At 37.5% G+C, this 19,136-nt stretch overlaps 1 protein-coding gene across 27 annotated transcripts in view; it reads right to left on the bottom strand.

Moving 5' to 3' along the window:
- ADGRL2 (adhesion G protein-coupled receptor L2) overlaps positions 1–19,136 on the bottom strand; it is a 157,330-nt gene that overhangs the window by 22,327 nt on the left and 115,867 nt on the right. For all 27 annotated transcript variants that reach the window (XM_074546008.1, XM_074546005.1, XM_074546004.1 and 24 more), the window contains 11 exons: positions 14,153–14,449; positions 13,501–13,604; positions 12,477–12,662; positions 10,791–10,829; positions 7,748–7,931; positions 5,716–5,838; positions 5,255–5,460; positions 4,012–4,185; positions 2,807–3,016; positions 1,603–1,823; positions 257–323 (listed from right to left, as the gene is read on the bottom strand). In XM_074546008.1, coding sequence (XP_074402109.1) covers positions 257–323; positions 1,603–1,823; positions 2,807–3,016; positions 4,012–4,185; positions 5,255–5,460; positions 5,716–5,838; positions 7,748–7,931; positions 10,791–10,829; positions 12,477–12,662; positions 13,501–13,604; positions 14,153–14,449 — 1,811 coding nt within the window. The remainder of the gene's footprint in view (positions 1–256; positions 324–1,602; positions 1,824–2,806; positions 3,017–4,011; positions 4,186–5,254; positions 5,461–5,715; positions 5,839–7,747; positions 7,932–10,790; positions 10,830–12,476; positions 12,663–13,500; positions 13,605–14,152; positions 14,450–19,136) is intronic.

Raw genomic sequence — 19,136 nt, 5'->3', positions numbered from 1 at the left:
ATTCAAGCCATTAGGACAAAATGGCCATGGTGAAGTGCCACCACAGCTTTGACAATTAATCATTTGGTCAGCACTCTTTAAAGATTTCTACATATTTATATAACCATTAGTCACATTATAAATTGTTTCTAAGCATTTTTATGGGATGTCTGGTGAATAAGGATGGCTTTGAATGAAAATTTAAGTTCATTTCAATTTTTTTTTAATCTGCTGTGAGACAACCTAAAAAGAAAGGAAAAAAACCCAAACTTCTTACCAGAATAATAAAAGTAACAGGTCCAATGAAACTCCAGATAAAGTAGTTATCTACGTGTAGCCAGCAACTATTATGGAAAAAAGAGAATGAAAAGTGAAAAGCTGCATTAGCACCTCAGTCCAATAAATGGAAAGTGCAAAAATACTTCTTATGGTAACACTTTGCCAGCAAACAATGATGAAGATTGCACAGTACCACTTATTCCATGGACAACACCTAACCTGAACCTCACCTCTTCCAATGAACTCTGTATAACACAACTGAACCTGAAACTACATCATTAGGAACAACTAACATAAGGAGAAACAAAACCAAAGCAAGCTCTCCTTTCAGTCAAAAGGTTTGGTGACAGGTGCTATCATGGACTAATGAATCTCACATCAGTAAATAATTTTTGCAGCTTCCCATGTGATCTTCAAAGTCTGCTTTTAACTTTATATTCTATGTTAAGTGCTCATGCCTGAGGAATATGAGACAGAAAATGTTCAGATGCCATGTTTTGCTGAATAATAATATGGTATAAATAAAATGCCCCATCTGGGAGTTGAACTGTAGAGAAAGAATACATAAGATATCAGACTAAATGACGTATAAACCTATTAGGGCCAACTTCACTTAGCAATTCATTTTTCCAGCAGCCCAGTTCCCTGCTGAATTCTCTTATTTGTCTTTCATCAGTAGCAACATCAAGCAGCTTTCTTGTAGTCAACAATATCTTCCCCTTCTGTAACTAATTTCATCAAAGGACAAAACAAACACTACTGAAAGGCAAATTCATGCCTCCAGCAACTCAAATCCTCAGAAATGTTTCCTGTCTACCTTCTGTCACTTCCTATATACATCTGTATTTTTGTAAATAAAAGGCAGTGGCTAATTTTAATCCCACTCTACTTGTCCGATAAAATATTATCAAAATAAAACACATAGGTTGGAATATTGTACTGTCATACTTCAGGATGAGAGCTAGCTAGAGGGACAGCTGAACAAAGAGATCTAATGAAGCATTAGCTTAAAACTGAGTGGTTAGGCTTGTCAGATACTTTAAGTTGAGAAATTTTGCTTAATATACGTCTGAGTACAAAAGTTATTTACTTTTTCAATTTGTTTCAGGTCAATCTTTTGTGTTAAAAGAAAGACCATAATTTAGAATTGGTCTCCCTAGAGTACAAATCCCCTGAACCTAGAGAATTACAAAAGACTTGATTGTAATTTGTGCACAGCATCACCATTCTCTTACCAATAAAGCTTTCAGATGGTATTTTAGTCTGTCAGGGACCCTCTGACAGCTAATAGGCTTTAAAAAATTATTCACTTGAAAAACACTCAGGTCACTTGCAATTACTTACGCTTTCTCTGTTCCGTAGCTCTTATAGTCAATAGCTGCTGAGACACCAACTACTGTAGCAGGGAAGAGGTAGCCAGCAACATAATAGTACTTCTTTCTAGAATATTCACTTTCAAATACTTCTACTAACATTAGATAAAGCTGCACTCCTTCTAGACACATCCAGGCAAAGGCTGCCAGGAAGAAAAAGTGTAAGAGACCTGCAAAAACCGGACATGCAATCTGCAAAGAAAGAGAAAGATGGAAATGTAAACCACAAAACCTTCACACCATTACCTCTGCAACTGAAAAGTGTGCAATAGAACTGCAGACAGTTTTATTAGAAACATTTCACAAATTCAGGAGCGTCTTCCCTCAAAACATACTCTGAACCTCAAAACATACTCTGAACATTTGAAAACACTGATATGTGTTCAGTAGTTACAGAAAGTGAATTAGCTGAACAGCATGAATGCAGACAAAGAAATTGCACCCTCGTCTCCCAGTCATCAATTTCAGAGTGGATTTCCTAATTTCATAAGCAACTTTTTAATTTTGAAACTGATATGGTTTCAGGACTTACAGTTTAGATAATCCTAGACATGAACAGCTGGTTCTCTATGCATAATGTAATATTACGTATTTAAAATTATAAAGTGTCTGTCCCACGATTTTTGTCTGCTGTAATATGGAAATTTCTACTGTTGTAACAGAAATCGGTCTTAATTCTTTCCCCATTGGCTAAATTCTGGAAGAAACTATGCTAGATTATTAGTTTCAACTAAATGAATGATGTCAGAATTAATTTTACCAATACTACCAAAATACCTGCTTGAATGTGAAATGTAAAAATGTATATACATATAGAAAAGACTTTGTACTAATATATATAAAGATGTAGTCAATACCTGTTAAGACATTTGAATATATATAGAAAAGGTATTTATGTTCCTAATAGTCAACATTCAATTTCATCTCCTCTTTCAAAAGTCTAACCACCTGCTTTGTTAATAGTCAGTGTTTCTCAACTGAAAATAAAAAGCATATTTTGGGATGGATGTAAATACTATGTGTGAATATATCTATCTTATTTTCATGCTGTGCTTTTATGTGAACCTTGCTGGGTTGGAGTGCTAAAAACTTGTCAGCGTTGTCATGTTTTAATTCAAATCCATTTCAAACAGTCATTTCAGAGAACAAGATCAGTACACAGAGAGAAAACTTACCTTGTACTCTGTCTTATCGATGCCTATTAGGAAAATGAACTCAGCAATGAATAGGTTGATACAAAGGTTCTTGTGAATAGTGTTACGATCACTTTGCAGGCCACGGAAAAAACAGAATGTGAAGATGCAGATGGCCAGGCAAACAAGAGAGATGACAATTCCCACCCAGGTGATGACAGTGAGGAGCAATTCGTGCACTCCATCTTTGTACTAGAAATAACCAAGAATGGAGAAAATTAATATGACTCTTTATGAGTATAAACAAAAACTTATTTTCACAGGTATCCAGAAAAGTTACTTGTTCATTACATGAGATGGGCAAAATGTACTCAGTAATTTCTCAGGTCAGCTTCCCAGAAGAGCAAGATCAAGGTAAGTAGAAGAGGAGCAGGTCTGAGAGAAAAACTATTTTATCCAGCTCAGATAGCATTTCCACTTTTTCTATGGCTCACTGCAGACTGGTTGGAAATATGAGCAGAGAAACATAACATTTTTAAGGTACCACTAGGCTCTGATGAAAGGAGAGAGGAGAGCTTTCCCAGGGACATTCTACAGACCTGCAACTCCACAGCAGAGAAGAAAGAATGATCTACACAATGAGCAGGACAAAATGCAGAAAATGCTGCCCATGTAATTCTGGCTTCAATCTCATGTTTATCTAAAGGAGAATCTTTGCTTCAGTTCTTCGCAGTGAACTTTTCAAATACAATGGTTTAATGAGAAGTCCCATATCCCTGCAAATATTGCATGCTCTTGGGCCCCTGACATGCAAGAAGTGCTTTAAATAGACAACAAAATTTCTGACTATAAAGAGGTGTTTAAACAACCAGTATGGAAGTTCCTTGACCTTCCTCGCCAAGGAGAACTGGCATTTGGGCTTCCAGGGAACAGCTTGCACAGCTGTCTGAACAGACACTCCATCTGTACTGAGGGGGAGTCTATAAAATGGTTGTAGGGTTGGTCAGTAACTTTAAAATACGGCTTGTAGAAAACTCTTGCTCTTCCTTGTTTTCTCTTCACTGTTATTTTGCTTGCAACTTTATGGATGAGTAAGAAAAGTGCTACAGAAAGCAAATCGCTTTGGAAAGAGTGGGTAGGAGCTATAAATACTACAGAAACTTCAACAATTTTGGATCTTGCTAAAAATTTAAAGCTAAGTCTTTTAAGTTTGCTCCCCGTTGCTGGCTGGAAATATCATTACTTACCACAATTTCCCGACGAGCCATAAGAATTGCAAAGTTGGTGAGGTGACTGCAAGCACACGTTGTATGAGTTTTATTTGTGTCAACCAGTTTGCAGCCTTGAGTTGACCAGTATCCCATCATAGTCCTCTCTGAGTAGTTCCAGAAGGAACAATTTGCATTGAAATAATTGTCAGGCTGGCAGACAAAAGGATAACATAAAATGAGGATTTTACACACTAAGATGGCAATAAAAATTGTTTAATATGTATAAAAGGTAATTTAGATTAAACTTTGCATGTTTTGGACAATAAAGTTTTTCATCAGCAAAACTGTGGACTATGTTGCATAAGGAAGGCATCTAGTTTAAAAGGGACTTTATAGTCCAAAGCACTCTGAAGTATAGGCTCAATTACTGTAGACACCATTTTAAACACTTACAATTTTTATGCATGGATGGTACATTATAGTTGTTTTTGCTTTCTGGAAAGTTAGGACTGTGAATTTATTCTGAAGATATTTTTTTCTGTCATTGACAATTTGAAAATAGGATCTTTTTCCTTTGGTTCTCACCTTTGGTCAGGCCAAAGTCATGTGAAAAAGTATCACAAAAAAGTTCACTCCTCAATGCCTATCTATTTTGATGAAAAAAAAAATCCAACCAGATTTAAAAAAACAGACAAACAAGAGGAAAAATCTAGCCATATTTTCTCTATCACAGTAGTGATTGTTTATTTTCCCCATGTGAGACATGAAAAGAGAAAGGACCAACTTAAGCGCAAAGAAACACATTAAATGAAATACCATGAAGAAAATATACATAAATTCAAAGTATAATAGATCAAGATACCAAGATATTCATTGCTGAATAAATGTAATTTGAACAATTTGTATAAGCTTCCATAACTCGGTCCAAAATTAATGTAGAAAGGTAACGAGTCAAAAAAACTTACTACATCAAACCATCAAGAATCTCAACACTTATTTTCTTCCCTTCTACTAAGGTAAGAGTTAATTTTCAGTTAGAAACAAATGAGTCATTTACATTTTCCTGTTGATTACTGAATTAGCTTTCATTAAGAATACACTTAAGTTCTAATAATCACTGAACCAGGCTCATTTAATTTTATGTTCATAGACTTAACTCGCGTCTCTGACCTAGTCCAACATTTAAAATTCAAATGGTAAAAAAGAGGTTGTTTTTCTGCATTGCTTTTCTCTCTTGCTGATTTTGTGACCTTCCCACTGAGTCATTAGCATAACTCACATCGATGTGCTCCAGTGTGAAGTGCACGGGATCAGTCAGGTACACCCGGCTCGACTCCTTGTTGATGGAGGCGGCGATGACGTGCGAGTTGACGGCGATGGTGCTGTTCTGCCCCGCCAAGTCACTGCCCAACTTTATGGTTGCATTTTCAGTACTGAGGAAACGACCCAAACTTTTGTAAATAATGAAAACCAGTTTGGCTAGTCCTACAAAAGAAAAAAAAAAAAGGCCATCATCACTCCACAGAGGTCTACAGAAAGACCTGTACTCTAATGAAAATTAAACATCAGTAAACTGAGAGGTATTTTCAGGCCATGGACTTAAAGAAAAATGACCAGGTACCCATGATCATCAAAAAAAGCCGCAGAGCAGCTTTGTGGTGTTTTGTTTTGATGTTTTAACTAGGTAAGGTAGGTTTATAGAAGTTAATGGAGTTCCACTGTTCCGTGCCCAAGGCTCACCGTTCCTGCTGTTCTGTTTCATGGTTCGTGCAGAGAGCTGAATCCAGTTGCCTCCTTTACCAGCCTGAGGAAATCGCAAGTCCTGCACTTGGCCCTCAGTAGAAAGCACTGCAACATCCAAAACTAAGCAGACCAGAAAAAAAAATTGTTAAAAAAGGAGAATGCAGAGAAAGTCTCTTGGCCAGATTACATTATGCCAGACGACATTTTTTTCCCCCAGTCTTTATTTAGTTTTCTCACATGGCTGTCTGTAAGGCAGATTTGTACTGCATGCTTCAATCACACAGACTTAGCTCCTTTAACTAAATCTAATGCACACTGCTAAAATGACAGCACTTTACTAGTGATAACATGACATCAAACCTTGTTCAAATTTGTGCCCACAAAGCATCCAGTTAAAGATACTACACACATGTTGCAAAAAATGTTAGTTTTGAAGATCTCAATGTCTATGCAGTATCCTCTGCTGACAGATTTAGATCATTAAATATTCATTTAGATATACAGAGTTTTTTAAACAGTCAGCAAAGAATACCTAAGTATTCTTAGGAATAAAAAGAATACCTAAGTATTCATGCTACATATTTAGCTAAATCAGTATACGTAGCTAAAAATTATTTCCAATTTTTTTTCCTACATCTACTTCTGTATATTTATAGGAAACCATTTTATTAGCTCTGCTAAAAAGCATTTAAATTGAAAAATGAGATGCTACTCAGCCATACTTCAGTATTACTTTTATAACACATTGCATATTGGGAAATTTTCGCAAGATTTCCATTGAATGCTGGATTTCCTTGGATAGATAAAATCATATAGGTGAAAGTGGACAATTGCTTGACAAAATCTGTGTTATAACAAACCAGTCCAGCTACAGCTCTGAACTACAGGCTGACAAAAAGTATGAAATTAGGAAATCACTTCTCTCTCTCCAAGTCATACACACATATGTGTACTAGGAATTCAGTCTTGCATGGCATCAGGGAAGTGTTATTATGACATGAAGACAGCTGATCACAAGAAGTAATATTCAGTGTCTACTCATCTCCATGAAACTGCTTGTGTACGTCCAAAGGCAGATCTGTGATTCTACCCACATTCCTTCAAAACAACTGGTGCAGTTCCTTTGATAACAGACTGTGAGACTTTTCCCCATCCTTTCCCAGTATCTCCCCACTCAATTAAAAACTAGGCAGAATCATCTTCTACAGCTACAAATATGCAGACACTGAAACATGAAAAGTCTCATTTCTGCAGTCTATTCCAAGTCTCTATCTTGGTACTCTGCATATTAGCAGACTTTCAGTTTCCTTGTACCTCCCTGAGACTACATTAATCTCTGTAATAAGGAATTTTAATTTTATGCATAGCAATGATTTTTGCTTTAACACATCCTGCACAACAATATTTGCACATCTCTAATACCAAACCCCTTCATTTCTCTGTCACCACTAAAATTCTAAATTACGCTCCAACTATCTCCAGCTATTTTGCAGTCTCTGGAGCATAGCTATTCTGCATTATGGGAGATGTAGTTCACTGAACACATTTTTACCTGAAGGCAGTCATGTTTAATATAAACATTTGGCCTATGCTGAGTGCCTAAAATATTTAACTGGCACAGCACATTGCAAAAAAAGTAATTTAAATTCATTAGGAACAGTTTATATTTAACAGAAAAGTATTTTCTGCAGCTCTACAGAAAGCAGTTACCTCAAAAAATCCATACTCTGCCTTTTAAGCACTCTTCACATCCACACATTCTGCTAATGATTTTTCAGAGATAAATCAACTTTGTAACATCAACTACTTTCCATTTTATAATGTTCTAATGACAATAAAGAAGAAGGCTAATTTCAAAGGACCAAACAAGAAAAGTGTGTTTTCCCTGCTTTGGAGCACTCACCTTTCCATCAAACATTGCACAGCTCAGCCTTCAGAAAGTATGTCGCTATCTGGAGCACTTTTTCTTCCTTTTTTGTAAAGCAACACATAGCACTTTAACTTAATGCTCAAAAAGAAGTTTACTTACCAATATTTTCTGTGGGCATTGAGACTCTACTTGGTTCTACAAGGTTATCAGCCAAGACAAAAGCCCCTTCTTCTAAGGTATCAAGTAACATTGTGGCTGCGTGGGCTTGTTCTGAAGAATTCATGTCCTTCCAGGACTCCAGAGCTTCAGGCCTGAGCAAGTTGTCCACTGTATCCACAACTGCCTGCATTCATTAGAAAACTATCATTAGGTCTGAAGCCCCAGGCAGCTGGGGAAAATTCCCAATGTTATACGGCGACAATTATAATACTTAACTGTCAGAATGATTTACTGTGATTTAATGGCACAAGAACACTATTTTCAACATTAAAATATTTTCCATCTGCTTGTTGGATTAGCATGAATAGAAGCGCAGCTAGCCACTAGCATTGTGTGGTCTCTAAGCAGTAAACATGCAAATTTGACTTGTTTTGTATCAGATATAAGTACGGTGTTATTAATGTGCTGAAAAATGTAAAATTAAATGCCAGAAGTCTTGCCTGAAGCTTTCATCTTAATGTCAAAATGTATAACTTCTATTTAAAAATACTAACGCCAAAATTAGCACTCCGCAGTTTAGGCTAAAATGTCATTAATTGTCCTCTGGAAACTGAGCCCCACTAGTGCAGCCATGGCACTATAAACTACTTGTCTGTGACAAATAGACCTTCTTTATTACAGGAGGCATGAAATGAAGCTGACTCAGTGGATATAAATTAGTTTTGGCCACTCTCACTCCCCCTCCTGTTCCTGTACCTGTTCATAGATACTTAGAAGGATTACCAACTCCCATTCCTGCACAAAGGTCAGTTGGAAAAGGAAATCAATAGAGCAAACAAGGATGGCCACTGACCGTTCCTGTTATCAGTGACGGCAAAACTGTAAAGCTGAATAAAAGCTGCTATTTTAAGAAGTTTTACTTGTAATGACTCTATCATCATGCTTTAAGGTTCACTGAGCTGCATATAAGGTAGTAATAAATAAGGAAGAAGAATAATTCAGTGACATGATTACATTATTTTACAAAATAATCCAATCAGAGTAATCAGGTAATCAATTGAAGGCAGGCTTTTACATTAATGCATAATGCTGCTGTGCACCGAGTGTGCTGTGCATTGAGTACAGCAGGCACTGCTGTAACACCCTGTTTACTCTGTCCCATTTACCTATTCCTAATGTGTCATTAAGCATATATATAATTTGTTTGATCAATTTAAAAGCATTGGAAATGGAAACAGAACACATTATACAAACAGAAAGATGTCAGTCTGGAGTACTATATTGTGCAAACAAACGAATGGGAAAACTTGGTCAAGGCTACTGTCAGAGCAAGATTAATTAGCCTAATCCATTTTAATATCCTCTTTCTGTCTGCATTGTGAGCCACCACGACCTTCCTGGCAGGTGGAAGATACTTCGAAGTGGCTTTAAAGCCTTTTTTCTTTCTCTAATGGGAGAATAGTCAAAATGCTCGCACTGATACTGCTGCAGCCATTAACTAGAGTGGAACCGAAATTGGTCTGCAGAGGCCAGATTCATTAGTCACTAAGAAATACAGATTGGAGTCTCTAATCTGAGGTACAAATGAATTCTCTGTCACAAAGTGGGAACTCGCTTCATTTGCATAGTGTAAGTCAGCTTTTGATTTGTAATTTCAAGAGGTTTATTAGTCTTATCTAAGCAGAGAAGCCCATTTGAGACCTACAGAAAATGACACCAGTTGGAAATTAAGGTTCTGCTCTGGTTTCTCATGTATCGCCATACAGCACTGACGGTATGCATTCATTGATACGGTATGCTTTTCCTTCATTATGGGATAACTCTGCATTTTCCTTGTGGAAAGTCATCACCTGCCCAGTAATATCTCTGAAGTTCTTCTCCTCTCAGACAGAGGCAAACGTATGGGAAAAACCCCACAGCCCCTGTGACACAGCTGTCGGAGCAGCCTCGTTACTGCTCTTCTCACAATCCTGTTTGCTAATGGAAAGGAAGCAGAAAACTCCACTCTACCCAAACCACATCTGCTGGATTACCCTTTACTATTAAAATATTTTTGCTAATAAAAACCTATTACAACTATTATTGCTTGAGAAGTAAATTTCTCTCCAGATCTTTGTCTTTTTTGTCAAATTTCTGTATAACTGGACATCTCCCATGCACTTCCAGGGCTTTGGGATAAAAGACAGAAGTGCCCTGTACAGAGAAATCTCTTTTCAGTAAGAGTCTGAATTTTTTTATTATGTTGTAAAGTATTTCAAAATTCTTTCCAGAAATAATTCTTACATTTCATCTCAGAGGATACAAGTAAAAATTAGGACTTTAAAAGAAGTTTTGAAAAAATTTGCAATAAAATCTTTCAGAGCCAGACATGTCTGTCCTAGGACTTTTTTCTGCCCTTCATAGGGGCGAGGTGGCATCACTGGCATTGTACTGCAGCAAAGGAGCTGGCCACTATGGGCAACCATTCTAGAGCTGGTGAAAGGAACTGGAAATCAGGTAGCAACGTCTTCTATACAGCCTGTTAATGGGACACGTGGCAGACATTTTACTAGTGAAGTTAGAGAAATGTTTGTCTTTGCATTGTATCCTCAAGTCACTGAATTGTAACAATTCTTAAAACTGTAAGAAGTGATTTTACTAGGCATAAGAATACACACAAAGCAAGCTATAATGTACATTTTTCTCACAAGCAAATTAAACAGTCTTTGATATAAAATTCTACCAAGGTGAACTAATTTCTTTGAGTTGCAAGCTTTTTACTCCTGCCCAAAATTTTATTACAAGAGAGATGTTACTTCCAATTCAGATAATAATCCCTTCTGCTCTTTTAGTTTTTTAAACAAGTTAAGGTACAAGAGGTATGAACTTTGATTTTTTTTTTTTTGAGTGTTATACCTGTGCAAAGCCAACATTTGTAAAGTTGATATGGGGCACAATACACATTTATCAAAGACTGAAATACATAGGATCATGCAGCAAGATGATAAAGCGTGGCAGGTTGCTGAAGCAGGGAGAAAGCAGGGTGACAGCACAGGAGATATACCTTAAGGTAAGCCCTGCACGTCTTCTCTCGTTTTTGGAGCTTTTTAATAAGGAAAAAGAAAATCAGAAGTTAGAAAGATTCTGGAAAACTTCAGAAAGAGAAAAAAAAAAAAAACTCTGGTGTTTCAAATCCTGATTTTGAATGACAGCCTGGACATAATCTAGCTTTTCTCCATGATGACTACAAAAGAACATTACATAGGAAATGTTTTTCCCCAGCTGTGGTTTAAGCCCAGCTGGCAACCAAAGACCACACAGCCACTTGCTCACTTGCTCACCAGCAGGATTGGGGAAAGAATCACAAGGGCAAAACTGACAAAATCCATGAGCTGAGATAGACACAATTCAATAGGTAAAACAAAATAAAACAAACCAGGTAATTAATTCACTGCTTCCCATGGGTAGGCAGGTGTTCAGCCATTCCCAGAAAAGCCAAGCTCCATCAATCATGGAACGGTTACTTGGGAAGACAAACTCCATAACTTCCAAGTCCCCCAGTTCTCTCTAATTCCCACCAGCTTTATATGCTGAGTATGATGTCCCAGCATATGTATGGAATACCCTCAAGGTCAGCTGACCTCAGAGGTTCCCTCCCAAATTCCCATGCACTCCCAAATTCCTTGACAGTGCATCAGTGGAAAAGAAGAAAATGCTGTGAAAGTGCTGCTCAGCATTAAGAAAAACATCTTTCTATCAAAGATATGAAAGATCTTTCTATCAAAGAAATTAAAGATTTATTTCAGCACAAATCCAAAATGTAGCCCCATACTAGCCACTGTAAAGAAAATTAACTCTACCCCAGCCAAAAGCAGCACAGCAACCTTTACTCAGGTGTCTAGATATCTTTTGCCCAAATGGTGGGGTTTGTATGAAAAGGTCAAAGGAAAAAATCTGTGTGTGGGCACTTGATCTGTCTCTGGGAAAAAAATTTTAAGGGCATCTAGGGACTGTAAATAAAACTATTGCCAAAATAACAGAGAAATGCATGGATCTCTCTCTCTGTAAAGAAGGATGAAAAAATATTTCATTTGTGGCTTGCTGACTAGGCTCATGCAAGGAAGAGGCTGAGAAATATAGCATTTCCTCTGAGAAAAAGAGGAAAAGTAATAACACTGTAATTTGTATTTAAACCACAAAGACACATTTTCTCTGAAATATTTCTTGGAACATGTTTCCAGAGAAAACATTAATTCAAGTTTTAGTTATGTGCAGTAAGGCCTTTTTATAAAGATCAATTATAAGTCATGTTGGTGTCTTTAGAAGTCTAAGAAAGTGCTATTATTCTGCAGGAAGCTGGATTAAAGTAAAACCCTGCACCTATGCAGAATTCCACTGATTTTATTACATGTTCAGGGTTAAAAGGATCACTGGATAAACACGCTGATTTGTTACAGAATTTCTGAGAGCTAATACTCATTTCCCTCACACTATAATGCATTCCAGATTTTAATATGGGACACAGCTATGTATTTTAGGACCAGTCAGCTATTGTGAATTACATCTTATTCCCTAAAGAAGGTAATTACAACTTTCTGCTGTGTATTTACTGCTGTTTTCTCTCATATGCTTATTCCAGAACTATACACATGCAGGAACAAAGTATGGATTAATGTTTCTGAAAGGAAAAAAATACCAAACCCAAGAGCAATTGTTATCCCAGCAGGAGGAGGTGATGGGAGGTGTGTACCTTGTTATAACTCCTTCCAGCAGAGTCTTTTTCACTGGGCCGTAGCTCCTGAAGCTGAGCATCCAAAATGTCCACGAGCTGTTCCATCAGCCTCACTGATGAACTAACATCTCCAGCAAAGACTGGTCCTTTGGTGTGTTTAGCCAGTTCATTGGCCAGACTAGCAGCATTTTCTCCACTTCTGATCTGAAATGACAGTTTATATTATCTCAGTAGGGTTCCTTGTTCTGCTTGTGGCTCCTAATTCCAATTCCCTGCGTACCTTTGTTGTGGCGAAATAACCATTTGCACATACATTGAAATCTGTAACTAATTGAGACCAATAACGTTCTCTTTATCTCAGAAGATTAAAGGTTCTTAGATCCGTGACACACAAAAGCAGTTCTTAACAGCCTTCAAAACCAGAAATCTGAGTGGGACTTTTGGGCTCGATCTTCTATTCATCCTCACTTTCATTTTACTGCCATTATCAGACAGTAAGAAATCTGTTTGTTCATACCAGTGCTTGAGGCATTTGAAAGTCAAGTAGCCTTGTACTGACAACAAATTATCCAGTTTTCATAAACTTTGTAAATCTCAGTAGGGAAGGAAAACACAGAAAGTGGTTCTGCAGTCTAATCATACCGTTATCAATGCACTCAGACAAAAATCTATTTATTACAGCGTAATTTTTACTGAACAAAAAACCCCTGCTGTATATCAGAGGTTCTGCTGTGTGTTGTATAGTATTTGATTTCTTACACAAATATTGCTTTTGGTTTTTGAAAACAAACAAAGCTACTTTGTTTTAAATAGTGATGAGAACATGTAATCACAAATTCAACATAAGAATTATAGAGGGCATACTAAAACACACATAAGAACCTAACTGTTGGCCAATGCTTTGCACACAGAGTACACATAACTCCTTCTACTTTTAATGAACACAGAGCAATAAAGACAACTTCAACAAACTGAAATATTAATGCTCAGAGTTAAAATCCTTAATCACCAGTGTATGCCAGATTAAAAGGTTTCAACCAACCTTCTGAGCCAGCTGATTTACCCAGTGTGAGGTACAGTTGCTAAGATCAGGGCCTTTGGGGTTCCACATTCCCGTTAAGACCACGCAGAGATACGAGGCAGTTCCTACAACAGATGCAGAAAACTACAGTGAAATGGAAACCATTTTTCTGCATGCATTCAGGAAATTGGCTACACTGTGCTCCTAAACAACATTCAGTTCTGAATGCTGCTAATGGTAGTACTTGACAATAATTGACAAAAATGTAAGGAAATAATGTAGATTACAAAGAGCAATAAAAAAAAATGTCAGTGAAAAATACCAGACGTTTTCTGCAAACAAACAAAAAGCCCTTGATTTTTCCTGGAGCTCATCCAGAGGGGAGTTCATAATGAGAAAGGCAGCTGTAAGCATATTTCAGAACAGTCCTCAAGCAATGCCCTAAAATTTGACCTGGATTCACACAAGTGCAAGCACAAGGTAATTCTGTGGCTACGCTCAAATGACGATTGCAGATTATAACTTGACCACTGCCTGTAGATACTGCACTCTCTGGGTAACAAAAAAATCATGGGACAGACAGCCTGAGATTAAAAAATATTCATCATGAGAGAGCTGCATATTGCTTTTGAAATGTCTGCTTGAAATCAAGATGTATTTTTAAAGGCAATACCTCGTGTTCCTTTGGGGCAAGGGCGTTCAACCATCATTCCTCTTTGTGTTTGAGGCCAGCTAATCCCCCTGGCTTCAGTTGGTTCACAGAATCTCTCTGGCAAAGGGAAAAAACTAGTCACGGGAGGAATTTTGGTTGTGGAAACGGGTGGTGGTGGTTTGGGTCCTCTGCTTCCTTCCTTTGTTCCTCCAGCTGATGTTGTGCTTATGGGACCTCTCTGTGACGTAGTGCTAGTGGTTGACACTGTGGTTTTGTAAAGCTCTGCTGAAGAAGTTATTGTCACTGCTGTGGTAGGCACTGCACAGGGAAAAAACAGAGTAATAATAAAATAAATTACTTCTGAATTATATATAAAAAAAGTTATTTAAAAGCTATTTATGTAGCTTTCAAGGATTCTCTGGTGTCTCCTTTTCTTTATCTAATATTACTCTTATTGCTATTCTGGATGCTTTAGACATAACTTTGAATTTTTTTTGGTTTTTTTTTTCTTTTTTTACTCCCAGCTCATACTGTTATGACGTTTCAGCACATTCTCCAAATAATCTCTTCTGTAATAAAATTGATAGTTACATTTCTAAAAGCTGAAAGGCATACTAGGGAATTATCAGTACATAACAAACACGCTCAAAGCAATTAAAGATTACTTAATCACATTTGCAGCAGGAACAACTCAATAGATAGAATCATTTGAATCAGTGTGCCGTGAACAATGTAGTCCAGCTTTGACAACAAAGGCAGCGGGCTGTAACTAACGAGACCATTTTTGAAAAACAGACCCCAAAACTTCAAGCCACCCAGTACACACCTTCCAGGGCAATAATTATGATAACATCTTCCTACCCAGCAGTTATGCTGCTTGAGAGAGCTGCATGCCTGATTAGCTCCAAGCAGAGGCAGCACCCAGCAGGCACATGGCATTCTCCTCTTTGAACATTTGGGGCCTTAACATCCTTTTCTGATAGAGCAGGTAGGAAGACACAATTCACACAAGCCAGTGGCAAGGACTGAGATTTCATCTTCTATGAAACACCAGGCCAGGCTTAGGCCAAATCCCTCCTCTTTGGGATGTGCAGCTGCTCCTGCCACTGACCCACAGCAGGAACTCACAGCTGGAGCTGCTGAGGTACAGCCCAAGCCATGCCAGGGATCTCAGGCTTTGGAGAGAAATTATAAATTAATGCTAGCGGAGTCTGGAATGGGTGTGCAACACCTTCACGTGGATATTAAGAAATAATGCAAGTGAGCAAAGCAACTGCAACAGTTATCATTATTTCCAAATATTCATTAGTGTTCAAAATGTTTTACAGGCACAGAAAAGTACAGAGGCTTGTGCTGAGAACAAATAAGCTCACAAAAAGAATTTTTGGCTTCTTTCTTTCTCTTTTTTTCTGCCTCTGCTAGACCATTGCACTCTTGACTTACTGAACAGCGCAGCTTGTCTTTAAATCATTAAATCATAAAAAATAAAATAAAATGAAGAGCAGTCTTATTTTTTCATCAGTTGTTTTGTAAATTAGTGTCTTGCATAATATTAAATTTGCCATTTGGCAAATCACAATTTTTTCAAAACCCTTTTTCAGTTATGTTTCACTTATATTAGAGGTTTAGAATATTAATTTATTTTTTTATTTGCACATGAATTTAGGGTGAAGTTTTGATCATCATGATCTGTTTTTTCAAGACTAAAGGCAAAGATGTGCCCATCATCCCTCTCCTGCTCACAAACTTCTGCAGAGCCTGTCTTCTCTTCAGTCTCATTCTTGGCTGCTTGAACACAGCCTGTGTAATTGTGCTGAACTTGTGGTGTAGCCAGCGACTATTGAAACCCTCAGATCTGTTCTGCAAGTGCTCGCCTGACATCTTGTGAAACTGCTCTAATTTGCTTTTGATTACAATGCATCCAGCCTTCTAGTGCTTCCCAATTAACATTTGTCAAAAGCATTTGCAATCACTTGCACAAGTGTCAGGCAAGGCCTGCTGAATCAGGTCCTTGGGAACAGGGAGCTCGTGGGGATGGGGAATGATGCAGGGGACAACCAATTATTACGATCCATCTCCTAATACACTCTGCTAATTAATACATATTTAAACATCAAAATGGATATTAGCATTATTGCAATTACTACTCAAACCTTGTAATGTTTAGGACAGTTTTGTCTCAGAAGCAAAATATCAGTGTCAGAATTCATAAAACTCTTTGAAGTTCAGTGGTGAGGTAACAATTTTCAGAATATATTTGGTGTTGCACCCTGAGCTAAAATAATTCTGCTGTCATTACACAACTTTAGTTAGTACAACTTTCATGCTATCCATTAAAATCAATTTCAAAGTCTATCAGCCATGATTAAAAAATGACCTGCATAGCATGGGGGTACTACATAGAAATATATAAGTAATCTCACATCGTAAGAGGAAGACTTGAAACTACCTCTCGCAAAAGAAAAAAAAAAAATTAAAAATATAGCAGAAGTTTTTCTTCAATCAAATTTTAGAAAAGAAGTCAGCATATTTAAGAATGCACCAAGAAACTTCAGACAGTGCTGGAAGTCTGGGAAAGAAGGCGGTTGAAAACTAAGAAACAGCCAAACACATCACTTCAAGGAGTATATCTAGCTTTTAGAAGGCATGTCATTTTGTCTTTAATGACATGTGGGAACTTAATCTGCTCGGCCACTCTCCTGAGCTGCACGAAGACACATGACAGCTGCCACCACCTGATGTGTGTCCTTCCGAGAGCTGGGGGTGGTGGCATCTGTGGGCTCTGCCTCGCAGAGCCTTGGCCAATACAAGATATGGCAGTAATGATTAATAGGCTGCAGCAGAGAAGAAGAACAAACTCCATGTCAAGGTTATTAACCTCTTGTTCTAAGCAGCAGGGGTGAAGCTATGTAGTTTTTGTCCAACACCAAAAAAGCCACTTTTACAATGTGAGATTCTATTTTGACTTTTAACTAGGCTTGATATGCTGAGGAGAAAATCAAAACCTAGTTCTGCCTTCTTTTTTTATTAAGAATAGGTTCTTCTTATTATCAGCTGAAAACAGTAATTAAAATTAAGAAAATAAGAGAAAAGAGCAATAAAAACGTAAATCCAAAGACTCAAATTGAGGCGTAATTAATTTACATTTGTTTCATGCAGTTCCTAACATCTGATTTAAACAGTTATGTATCCTATCTGTTACTAAAAATGAAGACACCACTGGAGTAAAACTTAACACCTGTTTAGCAGTGTGATGTCTATAAAAAACTTAACACAATTGCTGTAGGACAGCAGGGGAATAGTAACTTTCTTTCCCCAACTATCAGTGAAGAACAGATTTAGAGGAGGCACACAAGCTAACAACCTTGCCAAGAGGTTTCTGTTCTAGGCAGGCATAAAAAAAGTTTAAAAACCCAAACTAATTCAAGCCAAATAAAAAATATCCCCACCCAAAATACAACTCTAACCTTATATTTACAATTGTCTTAATTGTAATGCCCAAATGATGTGCCCCTTCTGAGAATGGTTTCTTTCTGCCCTCTGGCATCCAGGTCATTTGAGAAATCAGCTGCACAGATTTTTCAGTTAAATGTATATTTTTACAGGTCAGGTATTTCAATTTATTCGGACACATGAAAATCTATGTGCTCACCTTTATTCTCAAAAGGTGTCATACATGGACCTGCTGTGTAAAGCAACAGAGATCAGAAACCTGTGCAAATCAGAATTTTCCTGCCTTCTGCTTATTACTGCTCTGTACCTGTTTTTGCACTTCAGTGAATAGCAGGGAAGGTACTAAGAGTCACCTAATTACCTATAGGTGACTCCAGCTATTATGTTAGTCAGGACTCTATTGACCCTGCCAAATCCCATTCAATTGAAAGTGAAATGTTTACATAGTCATTTATAAATGTATACCTTGAAAATGATAACACATGTGACAAAAAAAATAGCATAATACCTGTGGTTAAGAAATATGCTATCTGGTCCCCATTATGTTGTCTTTGCTTGTACAACCACTTTTAATTAATCTGTAGTCTATCAGATTTGATATACACGTACAGACCCAATTTACTTAGTTTGCTGCATGACTTTCTTGTAGATTCTTGGTGTTGCACTAGTTTCCTATTACTTCAAGCCCTTGGTGACGCTACTATCTGAGTTTCTGCTCTGTCCATACTCACAACATCCATCTCTTCCTGCAGTGATCCAATAATACTTAATGATGGGTATCATGGCACAAAAGGGGAGACAACTACAGTTTGAACAGTTAGCACAAATTGGGATGAGTGTAGATGAAATCTCTCCCTAATGCACTAACACAGAACAAAAGGATTTATCTTCTTTTTGTTACCAAGGAAACCTTACAATGTAATGCTTATATTCACTTTTCAGAGGGAAAATTCCTTCATTCTTCCTGGTGTTTTAACTTAGAATTCCATTAAAAATTCCTGTTTCACCAAGGATTCATTTGGACCCCAGTACCTCCTGTAGAAAGAATGTAACTGGATATATCCACTAATTTTACCAAGGATTTAAAAGCTCTGACTTGTCTCTAATTTTTCAGTGTCTTTTTGCAAGGCCTGATATATTTGATTTCATTTTAAAATTAGGGTTCTGATTTTTAAATGCTTTTTACACTTAATTGTAGAAAACATGCTCCTCTGTAACATCTGAGCGGTACTTGACAGCTGTAGCTCTGAAAACCATTCCTACATCTACACCAGAAACGCACAGCTGCAGGCTGAATGTTTTACACGTAGCATTGTCTTGGCAGACACCTTGCAAATGCACCATCTTGGCAGGCACAAGCACTGCAGAAACAGGAGGACCCTTTGCAAATGCAGTTGGGGCATTTGCCCAGCATCAGATTGCAGACGTGGGGCTCAGGGATGTGGTTCAGTGGGGAACTCGGCAGGGTGAGATTGATGGCTGGACTTAATGATCCTTCCATCATTCTATGATACATCTGTGTACTATAATTTCTGAGAGAAGCAGGAAGAAA

The sequence above is a fragment of the Zonotrichia albicollis genome, chromosome 8, assembly GCF_047830755.1.
Source record: "Zonotrichia albicollis isolate bZonAlb1 chromosome 8, bZonAlb1.hap1, whole genome shotgun sequence".
Taxonomy (NCBI): Eukaryota; Metazoa; Chordata; class Aves; order Passeriformes; family Passerellidae; genus Zonotrichia; species Zonotrichia albicollis.
Note: the sequence above shows the minus strand (reverse complement) of the source record. Positions and strands in the feature narration are given on the sequence as shown.